Source organism: Eptatretus burgeri, chromosome 14, assembly GCF_056783735.1.
Source record: "Eptatretus burgeri isolate ZD-2024b chromosome 14, Ebu_testis_v1, whole genome shotgun sequence".
Lineage (NCBI taxonomy): Eukaryota > Metazoa > Chordata > Myxini > Myxiniformes > Myxinidae > Eptatretus > Eptatretus burgeri.
This window is the reverse complement of record NC_140974.1, coordinates 5,161,564-5,178,915: the sequence shown is the minus strand read 5'-3', so window position 1 is coordinate 5,178,915 and position 17,352 is coordinate 5,161,564. Positions and strand designations below refer to the sequence as shown.

Genomic DNA, 17,352 nt, shown 5'->3' with positions numbered 1-17,352 from the left:
GTAACCGTCTGGAGGTGGGGTTCGTGTTGCCGTCGTAGTTCCCTCCTATTGGCTGTCTGCGTGGTGCATATTCCCAATTCTCAGGAGGGTCGGTCAAAGAGCATGGGGATGCTGCACAGGAGCTGAAAGCATCAGGATAAGAGGCAGCAAAACCGTAAGGCTTTTCTTCATTTTATTCCTGATGTTGAATTTTATCGCAATGTTTCGGCACTTGCATCATGGTGGTTTAAACGATGCATTGTTCCAGCAATCGGTACGATCAAAAAAGGCAAAACAAATACATGATCGGAGATGTGTAAAACAGGGATATTGAAACAAATCAGAAACGGAAACATTTTGATTACATTGATTCGCTTTCATGATGCAACTGTGGATGAGTTTTTATGACTCCACATTTCATTTTCTTAACTGTAAAGCCATCACTCACACACACACACACACACACACACACACACACACACACACACACACACACACACACACACACACACACACACACACACACACACACACACACACACACACACACACACACACACACACACACACACACACACACACACACACTATATATATATATATATTTAAGGCTCTTCTGGCGAAACAGTTGCATAGACTATGCTGATTAGGCATGAGCTAAGCAGAGATACATCCCCCTACATCCCCCGACATGTGCTACAGCCAATACCTGGAAGAAAATTCAATTCTTAATTTTATACCCACGACAGTAATGGGGTTTCATCTTGATTACACACATGTATGTATATATATTTATATTTATATTTATATTTATATTTATATTTATATTTATATTTATATTTATATTTATATATATATATATATATATTTGTGTATGTATATGTATACATAGATGTATGTATGTATTTGTATATGTAGATGTATGTATAGTATGTGTATATATGTAGATGTATGTATAGTATGTGTATATATGTATTTCTCGATATATGCATGTATGTATTTGTATGTGTATGTATGAATGTAAATTTATATGTATGTGTATGTATGGTTGTATGTATGTATATGTGTGTATATATATATATATATGTATTTGTATGTGTATGTATGTATGTACATTTATACGTATGTATATGTATTTGTATGTGTATGTATGAATGTAAATTTATATGTATGTGTATGTATGGTTGTATGTATGTATATGTGTGTATATATATGTATTTGTATGTGTATGTATGTATGTACATTTATACGTATGTATATGTATTTGTATGTGTATGTATGAATGTAAATTTATATGTATGTGTATGTATGGTTGTATGTATGTATATGTGTGTATATATATGTATTTGTATGTGTATGTATGTATGTACATTTATACGTATGTATATGTATTTGTATGTGTATATTTTTATATATATGTATTTGTCGATTATGTGTATATGTCTATGTATGTGTATGTGTCTATGTATATTTATGTATGTATATATGTTTGTACAGTTCCTTCAGAAAGTAAGCACACCCCTCGACTTTTGTCACATGTTGGTGTGTTTCCACCTGAATTTAAAATGGATTAAATTATTCATGAAAATTGTCACTGATCTGCACAAACTATCCCATAATGAGAAAGTGAAAAACATGTTTTTAGAAATTTTTACAAATTAATTAAAAATGAAAAGCTGAAATGTGTTGCATCAAAAAGTATTGAACCCCTTGGCTATGACACTCCAAATTGAGCTCAAGTGCATCCAATTTCCTTTTATCATCCTCGAGATGTCTCCACAACTTATTTGGAATCCACCTATGGCCAAGTCAATTGATTGGACATGATTTAGAAAGAAACACACCTTTCTGTATGAGGTCCCACTGTTGTGACAGTGCATTTCAGAACAGAAACTTGTCCATGAAGTCCAAGAAACTGTCCGTAGAACTCCGAGAGAGAATTGTGAGGAGGCATAGATCTGGGAAAGGGTATAAAACAATTTCTAGAGTGTTGACAGTTCCCAAGAGCACAGTGAGCTCCATCATTAGGAAATGGAAAGAATATGGAACTACCTAGCCTTCCTAGAGTTGGCCATCCAACCAAATTGAGCAACTGGGCAAGAAAAACCTTGGTCAGGGAAGTGACCGAGCACCCAATGACCACTCTGACAGAACTGCACAGTTACTTGGCTGAGATGGGAGAACCTGCTGGAAGGATATATGTACACCTGCAAATACCACCCATCATTTCGATGACAGGAATACTAAGGGTGGGGAGGGAGGGATGAAAAAGAGAGTGGAGAAAGGGGAGAGGGTGAGGAGGTGGAGGGGGGAAAGAGAGAGAGGTGGGAGGGAGTGGGGAGGGGTGGGGGAAGAGAAGGAAGATCTGTGGTGGAGCATTGATTATGATTCATACTGTCTCATCAAAATGATTCTGAAAAGAATAAAAGTGAACATGGGAAAAAAAATAATGTCTGAAGTACATTTTCTACCGGTCATACGATAAATACGACCCAGAGACAAACATCGCCCGGACAAGTCCAGAGACGAATACCGCCCAGATGCATGCAGAGTCAAGCCATCCGGAGACCAACTCCTGTCCGGACATAACTACCGCCGGGACACGTCCGGAGACAGAGAGGGAGATGTGTGGGAGAGTGCTGCACTGTATTAGGAGGTGGCAGAGTGAGTATGGGACAGCGAGAGAAAAAGAGAGGGGTTCGGGGAGGGGTGTTAGCAGAGACAATATGTTATGCTTTATGAAAAAAAAACCACACACTGATGTACACTGATAATTATTGGTAAAGATTAAATGTTCAGCATAAGACATGGTATTTTTGTACAAAGATCACAACATGCATAAGTATGTCTGGACAGATTTAATTGTGAGCCTTGAATTGTGTTATGTGTCTGCGGGCTGATTATATATCCATTGTTAAGCATTTCAAATTTTCCTCTGTTATCTGTCCTTAATTTTTTTTTTTTAAGTGCACACCAGGCCTGGAGGCACAAGGTGTATAACGGCATGGCAAAGCACATAACATCATCACGGGGGGGGGGGGGGGCGCATGGAAATATGACTCATTGAGATGAGAAAAACTGTTAATACCTGGTCGTGCACACACCGTGCACTGGGTAGGCCATAAAAAAATGGCTGATTGTGTAAAGCTGATAACACCTGGAGGAGCCGCTGAGAGAGGAGTTTAAAAAAGGTAGAGGCGGATAGAATCATCTCCTGGAATCAGAGGAGGAGTTTTGTTTTGTCCTTGGTGGTGCTAGCTGCACCGAAATTGCAGAGAGGACTGCTGCTATGTTGGGCCTTGCCAAAGAATCTGTCCCTTTGTCTTTCCTCGGCTAGCACATGTAACAATCAACCAGCCCCCCCCCTCACTGGGATTGGAACCGAACTGCCACCACACTCTTTGCAAGGCTCTACACCTCCATGTTTTCTGATCATCTCATTGTCTTGTGAATTCTCTACTCTGTCATAGTAATTGTATGTGAACGGTTAAGGTAACGGTTAAGCTGATCGAGTTATCCTTGGCACAGGAAATAATTATTGTCTTGAATTGTTATAGTCGCCTACATTCAGTGGTGTACCTAGGGTATGGCAGGCATGGCACATGCCTTGGGTGCCACTTGAAGGGGGGGGGGTGGCGCCACTGAGCAGGACTCGGTTTCTGTCAGGAATGGAATATTGAAGTTGAAAGACGTCAGAGACGAAAGAAACAAATGGCTGATGAGAACTCGAGAGAGACGCTGGGTTAACAGCCAAGGAGGAAATGGAAAGAGTCATGAAGGAAACACTCGACTGTCTTCACAGAGAAGTGGACAAAAGGTTCGCTCGTTTGCACGACACTGACGCCAAGTTTGGGTTCCTTCTCGATGTCGAGGGACTGTGTTACGGTGCCGACAGTCACGACCTAAAGAAGAAGTGCGAAAATTTGGGCGAATTGTACAGCTCTAATGTTGATGGACAGCAGCAGATGTTGATGCCGAAAGGGTCTTATGGGAAAATGGGGTCTAAGGGGTCGAGAGAGCCTTAGGAGTCTAATGGTTCGAAAGGATCTAACAGGTCTATCGGGTCTAAAGGGGCCTTAGGGGTCTTCGGGATATAAGTGTTATAACATGTTTACCGCGGTCTTAGGGCTCTAAATGGTTTAATTGGGTCAAACCGTCTTATGGGTCTAAGGGTTCGAAATAGTTTAAGAGGGTCTAAGGGTTCTAACAGGGTCTATGGGGTCTACAGGGTCTTAGGGTTCTAAATGGTCTTAATAATCTTGGGGGTCTAAGGGTTCTGAAGGGTCTAACAGGGTCTAAAATATGTAAATGTCTAATGGCGTCGAAAGTGTCTAAAATGTCTCAGGGTCTTCAAGGGTCTTCAAAGGTAAAAGCGATCTTGGTAGTCTAAAGGTTTAAAAGGTATGTTTCCATAGTACATAAGAAATTTTGGATTTCAGAATGTTGCTATCAAGTCAGGCCAACATGAAAATATCAAGATCTGAAGAGCTTCTCAAATTTATTGTTCAGTATGGAGATGAGAACGTCTTCCCCGATCTTCGTATTGCTATTCATATAAGGCTAACCATCGCAGTATCCATCGCCAGCTATGAGAGATCATTCAGCAAGTTAAAACTAATACTTTCGTATTTGAGAGCCTCCATGGGTGAAGGCAGACCCTGTGATCTTGCTCTGCTGAGTGTAGAAAGAGAAGAAGCTGAAAAAACTGACTTTCAGCACATCAAAGACCAATTTGCATCAGTGAAAGCAAGAAAGGTGCAGTTGTAATTTTCATGTAGTGCCATAATTTTTAAATTTAAACAATTACGAGCTTGGGTTGTATTTTTGAGCTGATATTATGGTAAAGTTATCTAAAACATGGGTGTCAGATGTTTGTACAGGGACGCCATTTCAGTGCTTGCCATAGGTGCTATTTTCCGTAGATACGCCCCTGCCTACATGATATGTATTAATTGTGAAATATGGTCTGTAACTACGTGTTTCTCTCCTCCAATCTCCCCTCCACCTGATTAATTCCCTTAATTTGTGCCAGCTGGTTCGTGGTTCACTATTTGGGCTGTTAACCCCAGCGTGGTTAAAGAGCACAACCGTGGGAAATTGGCATCATGACCTCGTATGAGGCTTTATAAAAACACCTCCAGATCGTCTGGGCCACCGCTCGGGCCGATCCTCAGACGGACGATCCAGATAGCTCGAACAAGAACCTGTCGCTCTATCTGTATGCCGAATACCGATGTTTTATTCTGCTCTCCCAGCGTGGAGTTTGGTCTTTTTTGATGACCTGATTTTTTAATTGGTCATCGTGCTGGCAGAGGATTTGACCTCGACTTCCATCACGGTCACAATGGTCACGGACTTCCATCACGGTCACGGACTTCCATCAGTTAACCACGGTCACAATGTAGGAGGATTAAGTCAGTTCATGCAAAAGAATAAATCGTTTTTGTTGAATGCAATAAGACGTTTGAAACCTCGGTCATCTTGCTGGAGTGGGAAAAAATACTGTTGCGGGCCAGCGGGGTCGGGTGAGAAGACCACGAGGTGGGGGAAGTTACGTCGTCTCCCACCAGACTCCCGGAATTGTAGGCCGTCGGTGATCACGACCTTCGTCCTTCAACCAACAACCAAGGGACCAACTCAACCGCCCAACTAACGACCTTCCTTCCTTTCTTTGCAACCACCCAACGAACCCACCGATCTCTCTCTCTCTCTCTCTCTCTCTCTCTCTCTCTCTCTCTCTCTCTCTCTCTCTCTCTCTCTCTCTCTCTCTCTCTCTGTCTCTCTCTCTCTCTCTCTCTCTCTCTCTCAATCAACAACGAACTCTCCGACTCTCTCACTCTACACTGAGGATAGTGTCGTAACTTATAGATCCCCAAGATCGGGGAGGGGCCTTGGCGATGCTGACGTCACCGTCCGCCCCTGATTGGACAGGGCCTTCATGGGGTCCGCCCTTTCTGGGCGGGATTTCGGCCAGGCCGGGAAAGCCCACCCACTCCACACGTGTTTGAGGAAGGTGGACGGTGGTACAACCAAGATTGAATTTGAACGTTTGGGGAAGCCGAACAGGAACTGCGGACGTGAAGATTCTGCCTCGGAAAAACGAGCCTCCGGAGACGCAGGTGGACGATGGTGCGCTGCGGCCAGCGAAACGAGGACTGCAAGCGTTATGGTACCGTGGATCGATGGAGGGGATATAATAATTTATTAATGTAACTAAAAAACATCGCAACGCATCCCAGTGTCTTCCCACTACACACAAGGTAGGGATCTATCTGCACATATACTTAATGACATAACTAACTTCGGGACAACTGTATGTCTTGTATGCATACGGTTCCCAGAACCGTAACAGTACGAACATATACCACTCCCTCCTTACAATGGAGGCAGTGCTATCTGTTTACGTCAGGTCAAATGTAATTAAACCTCATGAATATCATTTTTTCATAAAAAGTGATCATTATAGTGCTGTCGAGTATCAGACATCCATCCATCAGGATCATCCTCTGTTCAGAGCATCACTGCTGCAAAAGCAGTCTCCTCAGCTATTAGGCACAATCCTGGACAGGTAACCACTTGAACACAGGATACTCAAATGGTTCAATCATCCCAGCAAGCTGGTACTCATTTTGCCAACCTCAGAAGGATGACAGGCTAAGTCATCCCCAGCTGGTATTAATTCAACATCCAAGCAGAATTTGAACTCAGGACCCTCGGATCCCAAACCCACCACCCTAACCATTAAACCAACACCAGACATGTTAACTATCAGGCTGTCGATAATTACTAAAACCAAACCCAACTTCATCTCTTACATTGACACATTGGCATTTAACAATAAATATTAATCCCATATTAACATTCATGCATATTTTTGTTCCGCTCAACTTTTGTAGGGTTAAAGCAAAAATAAAAATCAGGATTAGCATTCACTTACCAATTTAATGTTCCACAATAGGATTGACACACTTCCTGAGATTATATTCTGGAATATAATTTGTGGATATAATCAACGCCATTCCTTTGTCTTTTTCCTTTAATGATGATTTTGTGTGAATGCATTCCTTTATTATTGAGTGCGTTTGTAACTGTTGTTGCAGGAATGCAGGGTGGTTAAAAAAAAAAAACATTGAGACAGATCAAATATGAAGTCCCAAACAATCATAGAACAGCCAGCAGCTGGAAAGGTAAAACACCTCCTGAAATCTGACACAACCTCTGAGGTCTTTGAGGAAGCATCATCTCGGCGTGACACGATCAAAGCTACGCACACATCGGTTAACAAGATGCCTTCTCCAGCGAGATCCAAGAAAAGCTCAAAGTTGACCTTTGCCCATGGCCACGACGACAAGGAGAGTGAAAGCTCACGCGTGGCACCAAGAGCTGTGAAGAAGATGTCAAAAGTATCTGCGAAAAAGGATTTTTCAGCTGTTAAATTGCAAGGTATGAATTATTTTATCTTTCATGCGGAATATTGTCTTTTTACATTTGTAAATAGTTTTTATCATATTTCAGCTTGCAACTTTATCTTTTGCACTGGCAGAGTACCCACCTCTGGGTGGGTCGAGTTTGTGCATCACTTGCTGAAAAAGTATAGTCTGCGTTTTCCAAGAAAACTACAGATGTTTGTGTGGTGTGCGTCTAAAAGGTTCTAGATGGTCTAAAGTGTCTACAGGGTTTGTTCCAATCGTAGTTATGGTATAAAGGGTGTAAGAGCTCGTAAGGGTCTAATCTTTGGAGGACATAAATGGCTAAGGGGTCTAAAGGGATCTAAAGTGTCTAAACATGTCTAAGTACACTAAATGGTCGAAATAACTAAAGCTCCAAATGGTCAAGGGTCCAAAGCAGTCTAAAAAGGGTCTAAAGATGTCTAACATGAATATAGGTTCTCAAGGGTGTAAGGTTTCTAAAGGGTGTTAGGGTCTTGGAGTCTAAAGGGTATAAAAGGTCAAAAGGATGAATGGGGTCTAAAGGTGTCTAAAGTGCCGAAAGGCTCTTCAAGGAAAATGGGATCTAAGGGGTCGAGAGAGCCTTAGGGGTCTAATGGTTTGAAAGGATCTAACAGGTCTATCGGGTCTAAAGGGGCCTTCAGGGTCTAAGGGTTCTAACATGTCTACCGGGGTCTGAGGGCTCTAAATGGTCTAATTGGGTCTAAACGGTCTTATGAGTCTAAGGGTTTGAAATAGTTTAACAGTGTCTATGGGGTCTACAGAGTCTTATGGATCTTCGGGTTCTAAATGGTCTTAAGAATCTTGAGGGTCTGAGGGTCCTGAAGGGTCTAACAGGCTTTAAAATATGTAAATGTCTAATAGCATCAAAAGGGTCGAAAATGTCTGGGGTGTGTTAAAGGGTCTTCAAAGTTATAAGCGGTCTTGTTAGTCTAAAAGGTCTAAAAGTTTAAAAGGTACGTTCCCAGGGTGTACATAATTTATAGACATAGTCACGGTGCAGCTGATGTTCAATCACGAAGTAGTTAAAAAACATATCGTATGGTCACGTGTGTTAATGGCTGGACATAAACTTGTTCCATTATACTGTATATATAGATGGTCTTAATCTGCATACCTTTATGTCCAACCTGGTGCAAACATGTACAACATTTACAGCAAAGAAAATGGAAGCCAATGAATTGGTTTTACCAACCATTACAGTATCGCAAAGCACTGGGGAAACTGTCAACACGCCGGCAAAGACAACGCGACATCACATCCCTGACAGGTAATGACAATGATTTGTTTCACCAAATGTCACCACTTTCTAGAGAAGTCTTATTATGTTGAACAGTTCATTATTTGCATCTGCATACGTATTGAGGGCCTTGGAGAGGCTTTGGTTCTGCAGTGGACTGACCATAGCTAATGAGGATAAGACTTTAATTTTGAGGCTGTTCAATGACAATGTTAATTGTAAAAAAAAAAAAAAAAAGCTCTTAATTTCCTCTGACACCGAAGGTGGACGGAGATTACGTTCTCACCCCTGTCTATCTATCTGTCTGTCTGTCTGTCTGTCTGTGAGCAAGATAGCACAAAATTTTGTGGACGGATCAGACGAAATTTGTTGCACATGTTGGTTGTGTGACAATGACAAGCTGGTTCAATTTTGGTGAAGATCCGAATCCGGATACGGATACTGGAATTTTTGAAATGATCCTTCACCATTGTTGTGGCCCAAAACAATATATAGCTCGATATCTCAAAGAGTTATGGACGGATTCGGACGAAACTTGGTGGACAAGGTTGGGTGTGTGACGAGGACGAACCGATCCAATTTTGGTGAAGATCTGAATCCGGATCGGAGATTTAAAATTTCTAAAAAGTAATCCTTCACCATTTAGAGATGGGGCCAAAAACGATGTGTATCAGGATATTTCAAAACATTGTGGATGAGTTCTGGTGAAACTAGGAAGATCAGTTGGGTAGGTGACAAGAATAAGCCGATTCGATTTAGGAAGGTTGGATCTGAAGCCGAACATCAGTGGGATACAAAATGTAAACTGTTCAGGAATGAAGAGAATGTGGAAGTTGATTTCCCAGGTGGGAGAAGAGAAGAACGAATGATTGAAGGTGAGCAGTGATTCTGGATGTTGGGAGGTTCACCAGAATGAGGTTGCTGGCAGACCATGTGTCCCCTGCAGAAACTTTGATCGGAAAGAGCAAAGGGTGCAAGACAGAGGGTACAACTATTTAAATATGCATTTCAATAAAAGATATTATCAAAGATTTTCGACTTGTACTCCGAGGGATAAAACTGCAAGCAGATGATGAAGAAGCACCAAGCTCATTTATAAAGTTACAATGTAATGTCCTCAACATTGATTGTTTGAGAGAAAGAAAGGATGGGATTATCTGATTGGTGGAACCATATAGCATCATGAATAATGGAAGGGTGGAAATGAACAATCATGAATAATGATTAGGCGGAGATGAATCACCAAAATACCGGTGGAAACATAATGCTAATTAGCTCGTAGGAGATAGTTGGGGGCGGATGTTTTCATGATGACTCAACGTTGACTGTGGTAAAATGGGAAAAGTACGCCAACTGTTCCCTGTGCCTCTGCAATTGGTCATCATTTACTGAATAATCCTCAATGTGTAGAGCAATATCGTATCGGCTGGTTTAAAATCCTGAGTAGAGGACGCAGTTTCGCTCACTTTCGTGCAATGGAGGCCACCCACATTCATCAGGTCAACCAATCACATTATTTGTAGACAGAAATAATTTGTCTGAAGTTTGTATCTTTTCTGACTATGATGGCTTGACTGTGTGACAACTGTACTACAGTCAACATTGAGTCATCATGAAACCACCCCACCCCTCCCCCCCAACTCTCCCTAACTAGCCCTCAGCTAATTGGCATTATGTTTCTGCCGGTACTTTGATGATTCATTTCTGCCTACTCATTATTCATGATGCTCTATGGTTCCACACCTATCAGGTAATCCCGTCCTTTCTTTCTCTCAACCAATCAACGTTGAGGACATTACATTATCACTTTATAAATGAGTTTGGTGCTTCTTCTTCTTCTTCATCTGCTTGTGGTTTTATCCCTCGGAGTACAAGTCGAAAATCTTTGATAATATATTTTATTGAAATGCATATTTAAAGACTGATAACAAACCTGAGTTAAAAATTAGTTTGCATTTAACGCACGCTCGAGCCAATACTGCAACCATTGTGTAGAGAAAGAAACTCTCCAGCCCACAGTGTTTCGTTCATTTCTTGGCTTTGCCTATTTCACATTATTAAGAAAACCCGATGTGCACACTTGAAGCAAAAACATGCGTGTGACTTATGTGCGTAAAAAAATACATTGTGGTTATATACCTGGGATCATTCCAATTGCACTGGGCCATGGACAAACACCCAGGCTGAAGGCCTGAGGCCTACCGATTTTGTGGTCTGATCTGTGCTGCATCATGCATTGGCTGCACATGATTTTATTGGGGTGGAGTCAGGCCAACTGAACACTCACCAATGTTCAGTGATTGCAATGAAAATGTACACCCCCTTTCAAATTTTTCACCTTTTGTTGCCTTAGAGCTTAGAATTAAATTGCATTAAATCAAACTTTTTACACCTCAATTTACACATCAGAACCCACAACACAACTCACAACAACAAAAGGTGAAAATTTTGAAAGGGGGTGTTGACGTTCTATAGGCATTGCATATAAATGTATGTGATATTTTCGAAGTCTGAAAAAGGGCACAACTCTGTGAAAAATTGACAAAAGGCCCTGAAACTCGAACTTGTTCAGTAACCTATCACAATAACCTCATGTACCAAGATTCAGATGGATATGGCAAAAGGCGTGGAAAATGTCTGAAAAACTACAGGTAAGACAGACGGACAGACAGACGGACGGACAGACGTGTTTTTTTATGTGTATATATATATATATATATATATATATATATATATATATATATATATATATATATATATATATATATAGTGTCTGGGCGTGATCACCCTTTGTGAAGGCATGAAGACGTCGATGTACTTGAGAGAAAATTGTTTATTATATATCAATACATGCGGCCACACGGAGAGCAGGAAACGCCAGGAACACCAATTAGCAATTGAGGTAACCTGGAGAGTGCTCCACTGAAATGGTTGAATCACTCCCTCACATATACACGATTTTATCTCCAACAAATTCCACTGCATCATCGTCGTCCCTTTCATCCCAGGACCAGCTGGATTACCAGCTGGCTTATGTCCTCGCGATATATATCAAACCGATAAGCAAGATCAAAGGTTTTCCTCCCAGATTCTGCGACACAATACTCCCTTGAATCACCCAAGGTTAACCTTCCTTATCTTGCACACAATGTCGCAAGCAGGAATATATTTTAATTAACTGCAGGCGAGTAAATTGAGTTGGGAAGAAACAAAGCTTTTAAGAAAAAGGTCCTGACCACTTACAAAGCTTTTGTCCGTAGCCTGATGGAGTACTGCTCTCCCCTCTGGGCTGGTGGAGTTTTCGCTCAAAATTCCAAGTAGTGTCCGAGATATGGCCCTACAAACACCCTCGGGGTGTTTCAATTCTGGCAGTCGTGAGTTGCAGATTTGTATCTGAAGCATTTTTGGAGGGCTCTAAATTCCAGAGTTTTACAAAGAAAGTCCTGAAAATTCACAAAAATGGTGTCTATTAGTGAGGCTTTCAGAATCTGACATAAAAAATGTTCTACTTAAAATACTTTTTAAGATAAGTACTCTCAAAAGTAGTGATTTGTACCATGCAGTCAATAAAATTTGAGTTTCCAAATTGCTGCCAACAGTCAGTTTATTCATCATGAATAATTTTGTTGCCTGATTTATATAATCTCGTGACTGTATCATTTACACAAGAAAACTGAAACCTTTTGGAGCAAAATCTTGGGTGCTATAGGTGTCTGAACTTTGCTCCAGACTCAACGACACTGAAATTTACCCTGGTTTTACCCCGTGTTCACCATGATGACAGTTACACAGCTCTTTTAAATTTTTGTCACTTAAAGACACATACATAGGCAAACTGTGGTAGAAAATTCAAGAGTTGTTCTCAATCCCTTCTATTTTTAAAAAGGCCCACTATTTAAAAAAAAAATCATGTTCGATTAAAGATGTAGAATAAAAGCAATAGGTGTGCTTTTGAAGTGGAAGCCATGCCAAACATTTATAAGTCGGCACCACAATGATCAAATTGTTGTGTTTTTTTGGTCAGAACAAGTATGTGGTTACATTAATTTGGCTCACATTTTTTTTAAAGGATATTTTAGTTTCAGTCCGCCGCCAATGTCAACTACAAATTAAGACGCATAATGTGATCATAATAATCACTATTATAAATAATCATTTGTATATCTAATTGTTTATATACTTAGTGTACATTGTACGAAAGTCTACATCCATTTGTAAATGTAGGTACAATATCTGATTCAACTTTTTTTTTCATAATTTCATATCAAATTGTTTGGACAAATTTACTTGGATCCATTGTACAAAGTGAACAGTGATTAGTTTTATAATTGCCAGGATATAATAAAATATAACAATGAGCATTGGCAGTTACTACAGGGCTGTGTATTAGGTTAAAGACCAAATAAGATAGAGTTGTGCTTCATGCCTAACTTTGGAAATGATTTTGGTACACTTCTTTAAGCTTTACTAAACTGATTTATATATTGTTAGATTCCACTTATGTCATACTTCCTTACAATATCTTTATTTTTTCTATATGTTTGTTAGTAAAAAATTTATTTTAAAAAAAGTAGCTTTTGGGACTGCAGAATCATTAGAAATTGATGCATTTTTTAAAAAAAATTTGTTTAAAAATAGAAGGGATTGATAACTCTTGAATTTTCCACCACAGTTTGCCTATGTATGTGTCGTTAAGTGACAAAAATTTAAAAGAGCTGTGTAACTGTCAACATGGTGAACACGGGCTAAAACCGGGGTAAATTTCAGTTCAGCAAAGTTCAAACACCTATAGCACCCAATATTTTGCTCCAAAAGGTTTCAGTTTTCTTGTGTAAATGATCCAGTCACTATATTATGTAAATCAGGCAACAAAATTCTTCATGATTAATAAACTGACTGTTGGCAGCAATTTGAAAACTCAAATTTTTTTGACTGCATGTTACAAATCACTACTTTTGAGAGTACTTATCTTAAAAAGTATTTTAAGTAGAACATTTTTGATGTCAGATTCTGAAAGCCTCACTAATACACAATTTTTGTGAATTTTCAGGACTTTCTTTGTAAAACTCTGGAATTTAGAGCCCTCCAAAAATGCTTCAGATACAAATCTGCAACTCACGACTGCCAGAATTGAAACACCCCTTGGGTGTTTGTAGGGCCATATCTCGGACACTTCTTGGAATTTTGAGCGAAAACTTGGCAAACCTTCCTCATATATGTTAAGGTAGCTTTGAGATTTTTTTCATAAAAATCTGAGGAGGTCACCGCAGAATTTCATTTTTTTGGCTGATTTGACACGGAATGACCCTGATTAGTTATTCCCTCCATTCACAGGTGAGAGATTTGAGCAGGTAATTGTTTTTCATATATATGTATGTATGTGTGTGTATATATATATATATATATATATATATATATATATATATATATATATATATATATATATATATATATATATATATATATATATACATACATATATGTACATGTCGTGGACAGAAAAATGGAATCACCAATATAAGGTCACTTTATATGGCGTTGGGCCTCCACGTGCGGCCAGCATGGCCTGTTTGCACCGTGACTTTGAGTCCACCAGCATCTGGAATTCTGCAGGAGGGATGCGAGCACCATTCTTTCACGAGAAAGTCAATCAACTCACACCTGTTTGATGAAGGTGGAAAACACTGTCTCAAGCGTTGTTCCAGAATATCCCATAAATGCTTGATTGGGTTTAGATTTGGTGACTGAGAAGGCCATGACATATGCATATCATCAGTGTCATGCTCATCAAACCATTGGGTGACCACACGTGCTCTGTGTGTGGGGGGCATTGTCATCCTGGAACACACCCCTCCCGGCAGGAAAGAAATGCTGCAACATGGGGCTAAGATGCTCACACATTACCATTCAGTAGTGATTGGCATTGACCTTGCCTTCTAAAGGAAACACCGCACCCAATCCATACCAGGAAAATGTGCCTCACATCATTACAGAACCACGAGAAGAACCATTCACTGTTGGAACTCAGGGTTGTAGAGTTCTTTGGTTGGTGCCACACTTGTACGCGTCCGTTTGTCGAGAACATGATGAGAGATGATTCATCTGACCATATCACATTTCTCCACTGCTCGGTCATCCACTGCCTGTGCTCTTTGCACCACTGGACTTGCAAACGTGCATTACCAGGTGTGATGAGTGGTTTGTGCACTGCAGCCCGACTATAGTTTCCCGCTCAGTGGAGTTCTTGGCGAACCGTTTTTGATGAAACTGGCTGCTCATGTCCCAGGTTGAAATGTAAGTCAATTGATCTGTAGTTGCTCGCCTGCTTTTCCTTGCACTTTAAAATAATGCACTCATAATACGATTCTGGAGTTTGCACTTCCACCGACTGTTGCCCTTTGCTGATGATGCCTTTCCCTCGGAGTCCCATGCCAATATCACATTTGACACCATTGCTCATGAAACGGCAAGCGGAGCTGTCTGTCACTGAAGCTAATGCTAAACATGCCCCAACAATCATCACTCTTTCAAAGTCACTGATGTCTCTTATTGCAGCCATGCTCGCCATACTATAGGCAACCAGGCCTGTGGAGGATTTTTATACGTAATCCGAAGCATGCTGGTATATCATTTGCTGAATTAACACATGGGCCACACATGTGTGGAAGCCGTTGCTTTCAATATACTTGGTGTCCCTCCTTTACCCAGGTGTTTACATTTTTTTTGTCCACTACCTGTATGTATTGTATGGTTGTTGGAATGACTCTTAGGGGTTAATAAATGCTTTGTATTGTACTGGCGTTCCTCGCTATACTAACTAGATGCATTCCTCAAAAGTAGTGTGTATTGCAAAAAAGGTTTTCCCATAGACGTAGTGATATAAATCGAAGATGCGTTCCTGGGAGGCTGATGTTCAGACACCTTACGTTACCAAACCAAACCTAACTAAATGCGAAAGACATAATAACTTGGTAAATCAACGCAGAACATCACTAAATGTATAATTAAATGAACATCCACCATAAATATATTAAAATATAAGAAAAATAAATGAGTAGAGTGCTGTATTCACCAATAACAGGAGAAGAGATTGTGAGTCGAGACCCAGGGACCTAAAGAAATAGAGTGGAGAGACCTCTTACCACGAGTGCTTGATCGAGTAGATGCAGGTCCTTTTCCACTCATATTGTAGGGTTTGTGGAAAGGTTTACGAAAATTACAACTAAAGTTACTTGACACCACTCCATTATGACGTGTGAAGTTGTGCAGACCGAAGTACAGTACGACGTGAATATTAAAAACGAAGCAGGAATCTGCATGCAGATTAAACACAAAAACCCCGTTTAATGACTCCCGTTCAATTTCATGGATGTTAATTTATCATACAATAGTACTGTATTATATTTGTGCCCTTTGTATTATAATGGAATAATGACCTTCTGTCATCCCCGAGAGCACATACACTTCCCCTTCCATTCTCGCGCGGTCGCAGGACATATGGTGTCCTGCAAGTGTATTCACCACCCTCCAAAGTTTTCACATTTTGATGCCACCTGAGCTTATTTCCTGATGCTGTCAAATCAAACGTAATTTATGGAATCTTCACAAACTACTTCAAAGTGATAAAGCTAAAAAAAAATGAAGATAAAATGTGAATAAGTTTGATTAAGAGAGAAAATCAGATGATTCTCAGTTACATACCTCTTTGCTTAATTAACCCCAAATCACTTCAGGACAAAATTATTTGTTTGAAAAGTTACAAAATAAGTGTAATAGGTTTCACCTGTATTTAATCAGTGGTTTAACTTAAAGATTAATCTCCCCCACTTATCTAAGGTGTTTTAAGGTGTAACTCACTTGGTCAACCAACAAGGCTAACGTGAAGACCGAAGATCTTTCCAAAGAAGTCAGACATAAAGTGGTGGAGAAGCACCGTTCAGGAGAGAGTTATAAGAAGATTTCAGTTACTCATTATCCCTTTGAGTACGATGAAATCCATCATGAAGAAGTGGAAGACGTATCACACCATCCAGACACTACCCTGATCAGGTCACCAATCCAAACTCAGCAGCTGAGCAAGCAGGAAACGGATTCAGGGTGTCATTGTAAATCCAACAATGACTTTAAAAGATCTACAAGGGTCGACGTCCAAGATGGGGGTCAGTGTTCATCAATCAACAATATCCCGTTCCCTTCGGACCTCCATGGACAGGTGGCAAGAAAGAAGCCATTACTGAAAAATACGAATCTAAAAACTCTGATGGAGTTTGTGAAAAAAACCTCTAAGTGATACTGTAGGCATGTAGAGAAAAGTTTTGTGTTCAGATGAGACAATTGAACTTTTTGGTCAAAATTCAAAGCGTTACGTCTGGCACAACCCTAACACTGCTCATCACACAGTCAACACCATCCCTACTGTAAGGTATGGTAGTGGCTGTATCATGTTATGGGGCTGCATTTCATCAGCAGGGACTGGCAGGCTTGTCAGGATAGAAGGGACAATGGATGGTACAAAGTACAGGAGAATCCTTGATGAAAAGCTGCTTTGGTCAGCCATGAATCTGAAACTGGGTAGGAGATTCACATTTTAGCAGGACAATTATCCAAAGGACAAAGCTACAGCCACACTGGAGTGGCTGAATGAGAAGAAAATAAATGTTCTTGAGTGGCTCAGTCAGGGTCCTG

General features: G+C 40.4%; 1 protein-coding gene across 1 annotated transcript in view; it reads left to right on the top strand.

Annotated features, from left to right (window-relative positions):
- Positions 1 to 17,352, top strand: part of LOC147012579 (uncharacterized) — a 35,979-nt gene continuing 18,627 nt past the window's right edge. Inside the window, exons 1-3 of the mRNA XM_085853569.1 lie at positions 1 to 154; positions 7,080 to 7,422; positions 8,586 to 8,697. Coding sequence (XP_085709695.1) covers positions 7,125 to 7,422; positions 8,586 to 8,697 — 410 coding nt within the window. The 5' untranslated portion in view covers positions 1 to 154; positions 7,080 to 7,124. The remainder of the gene's footprint in view (positions 155 to 7,079; positions 7,423 to 8,585; positions 8,698 to 17,352) is intronic.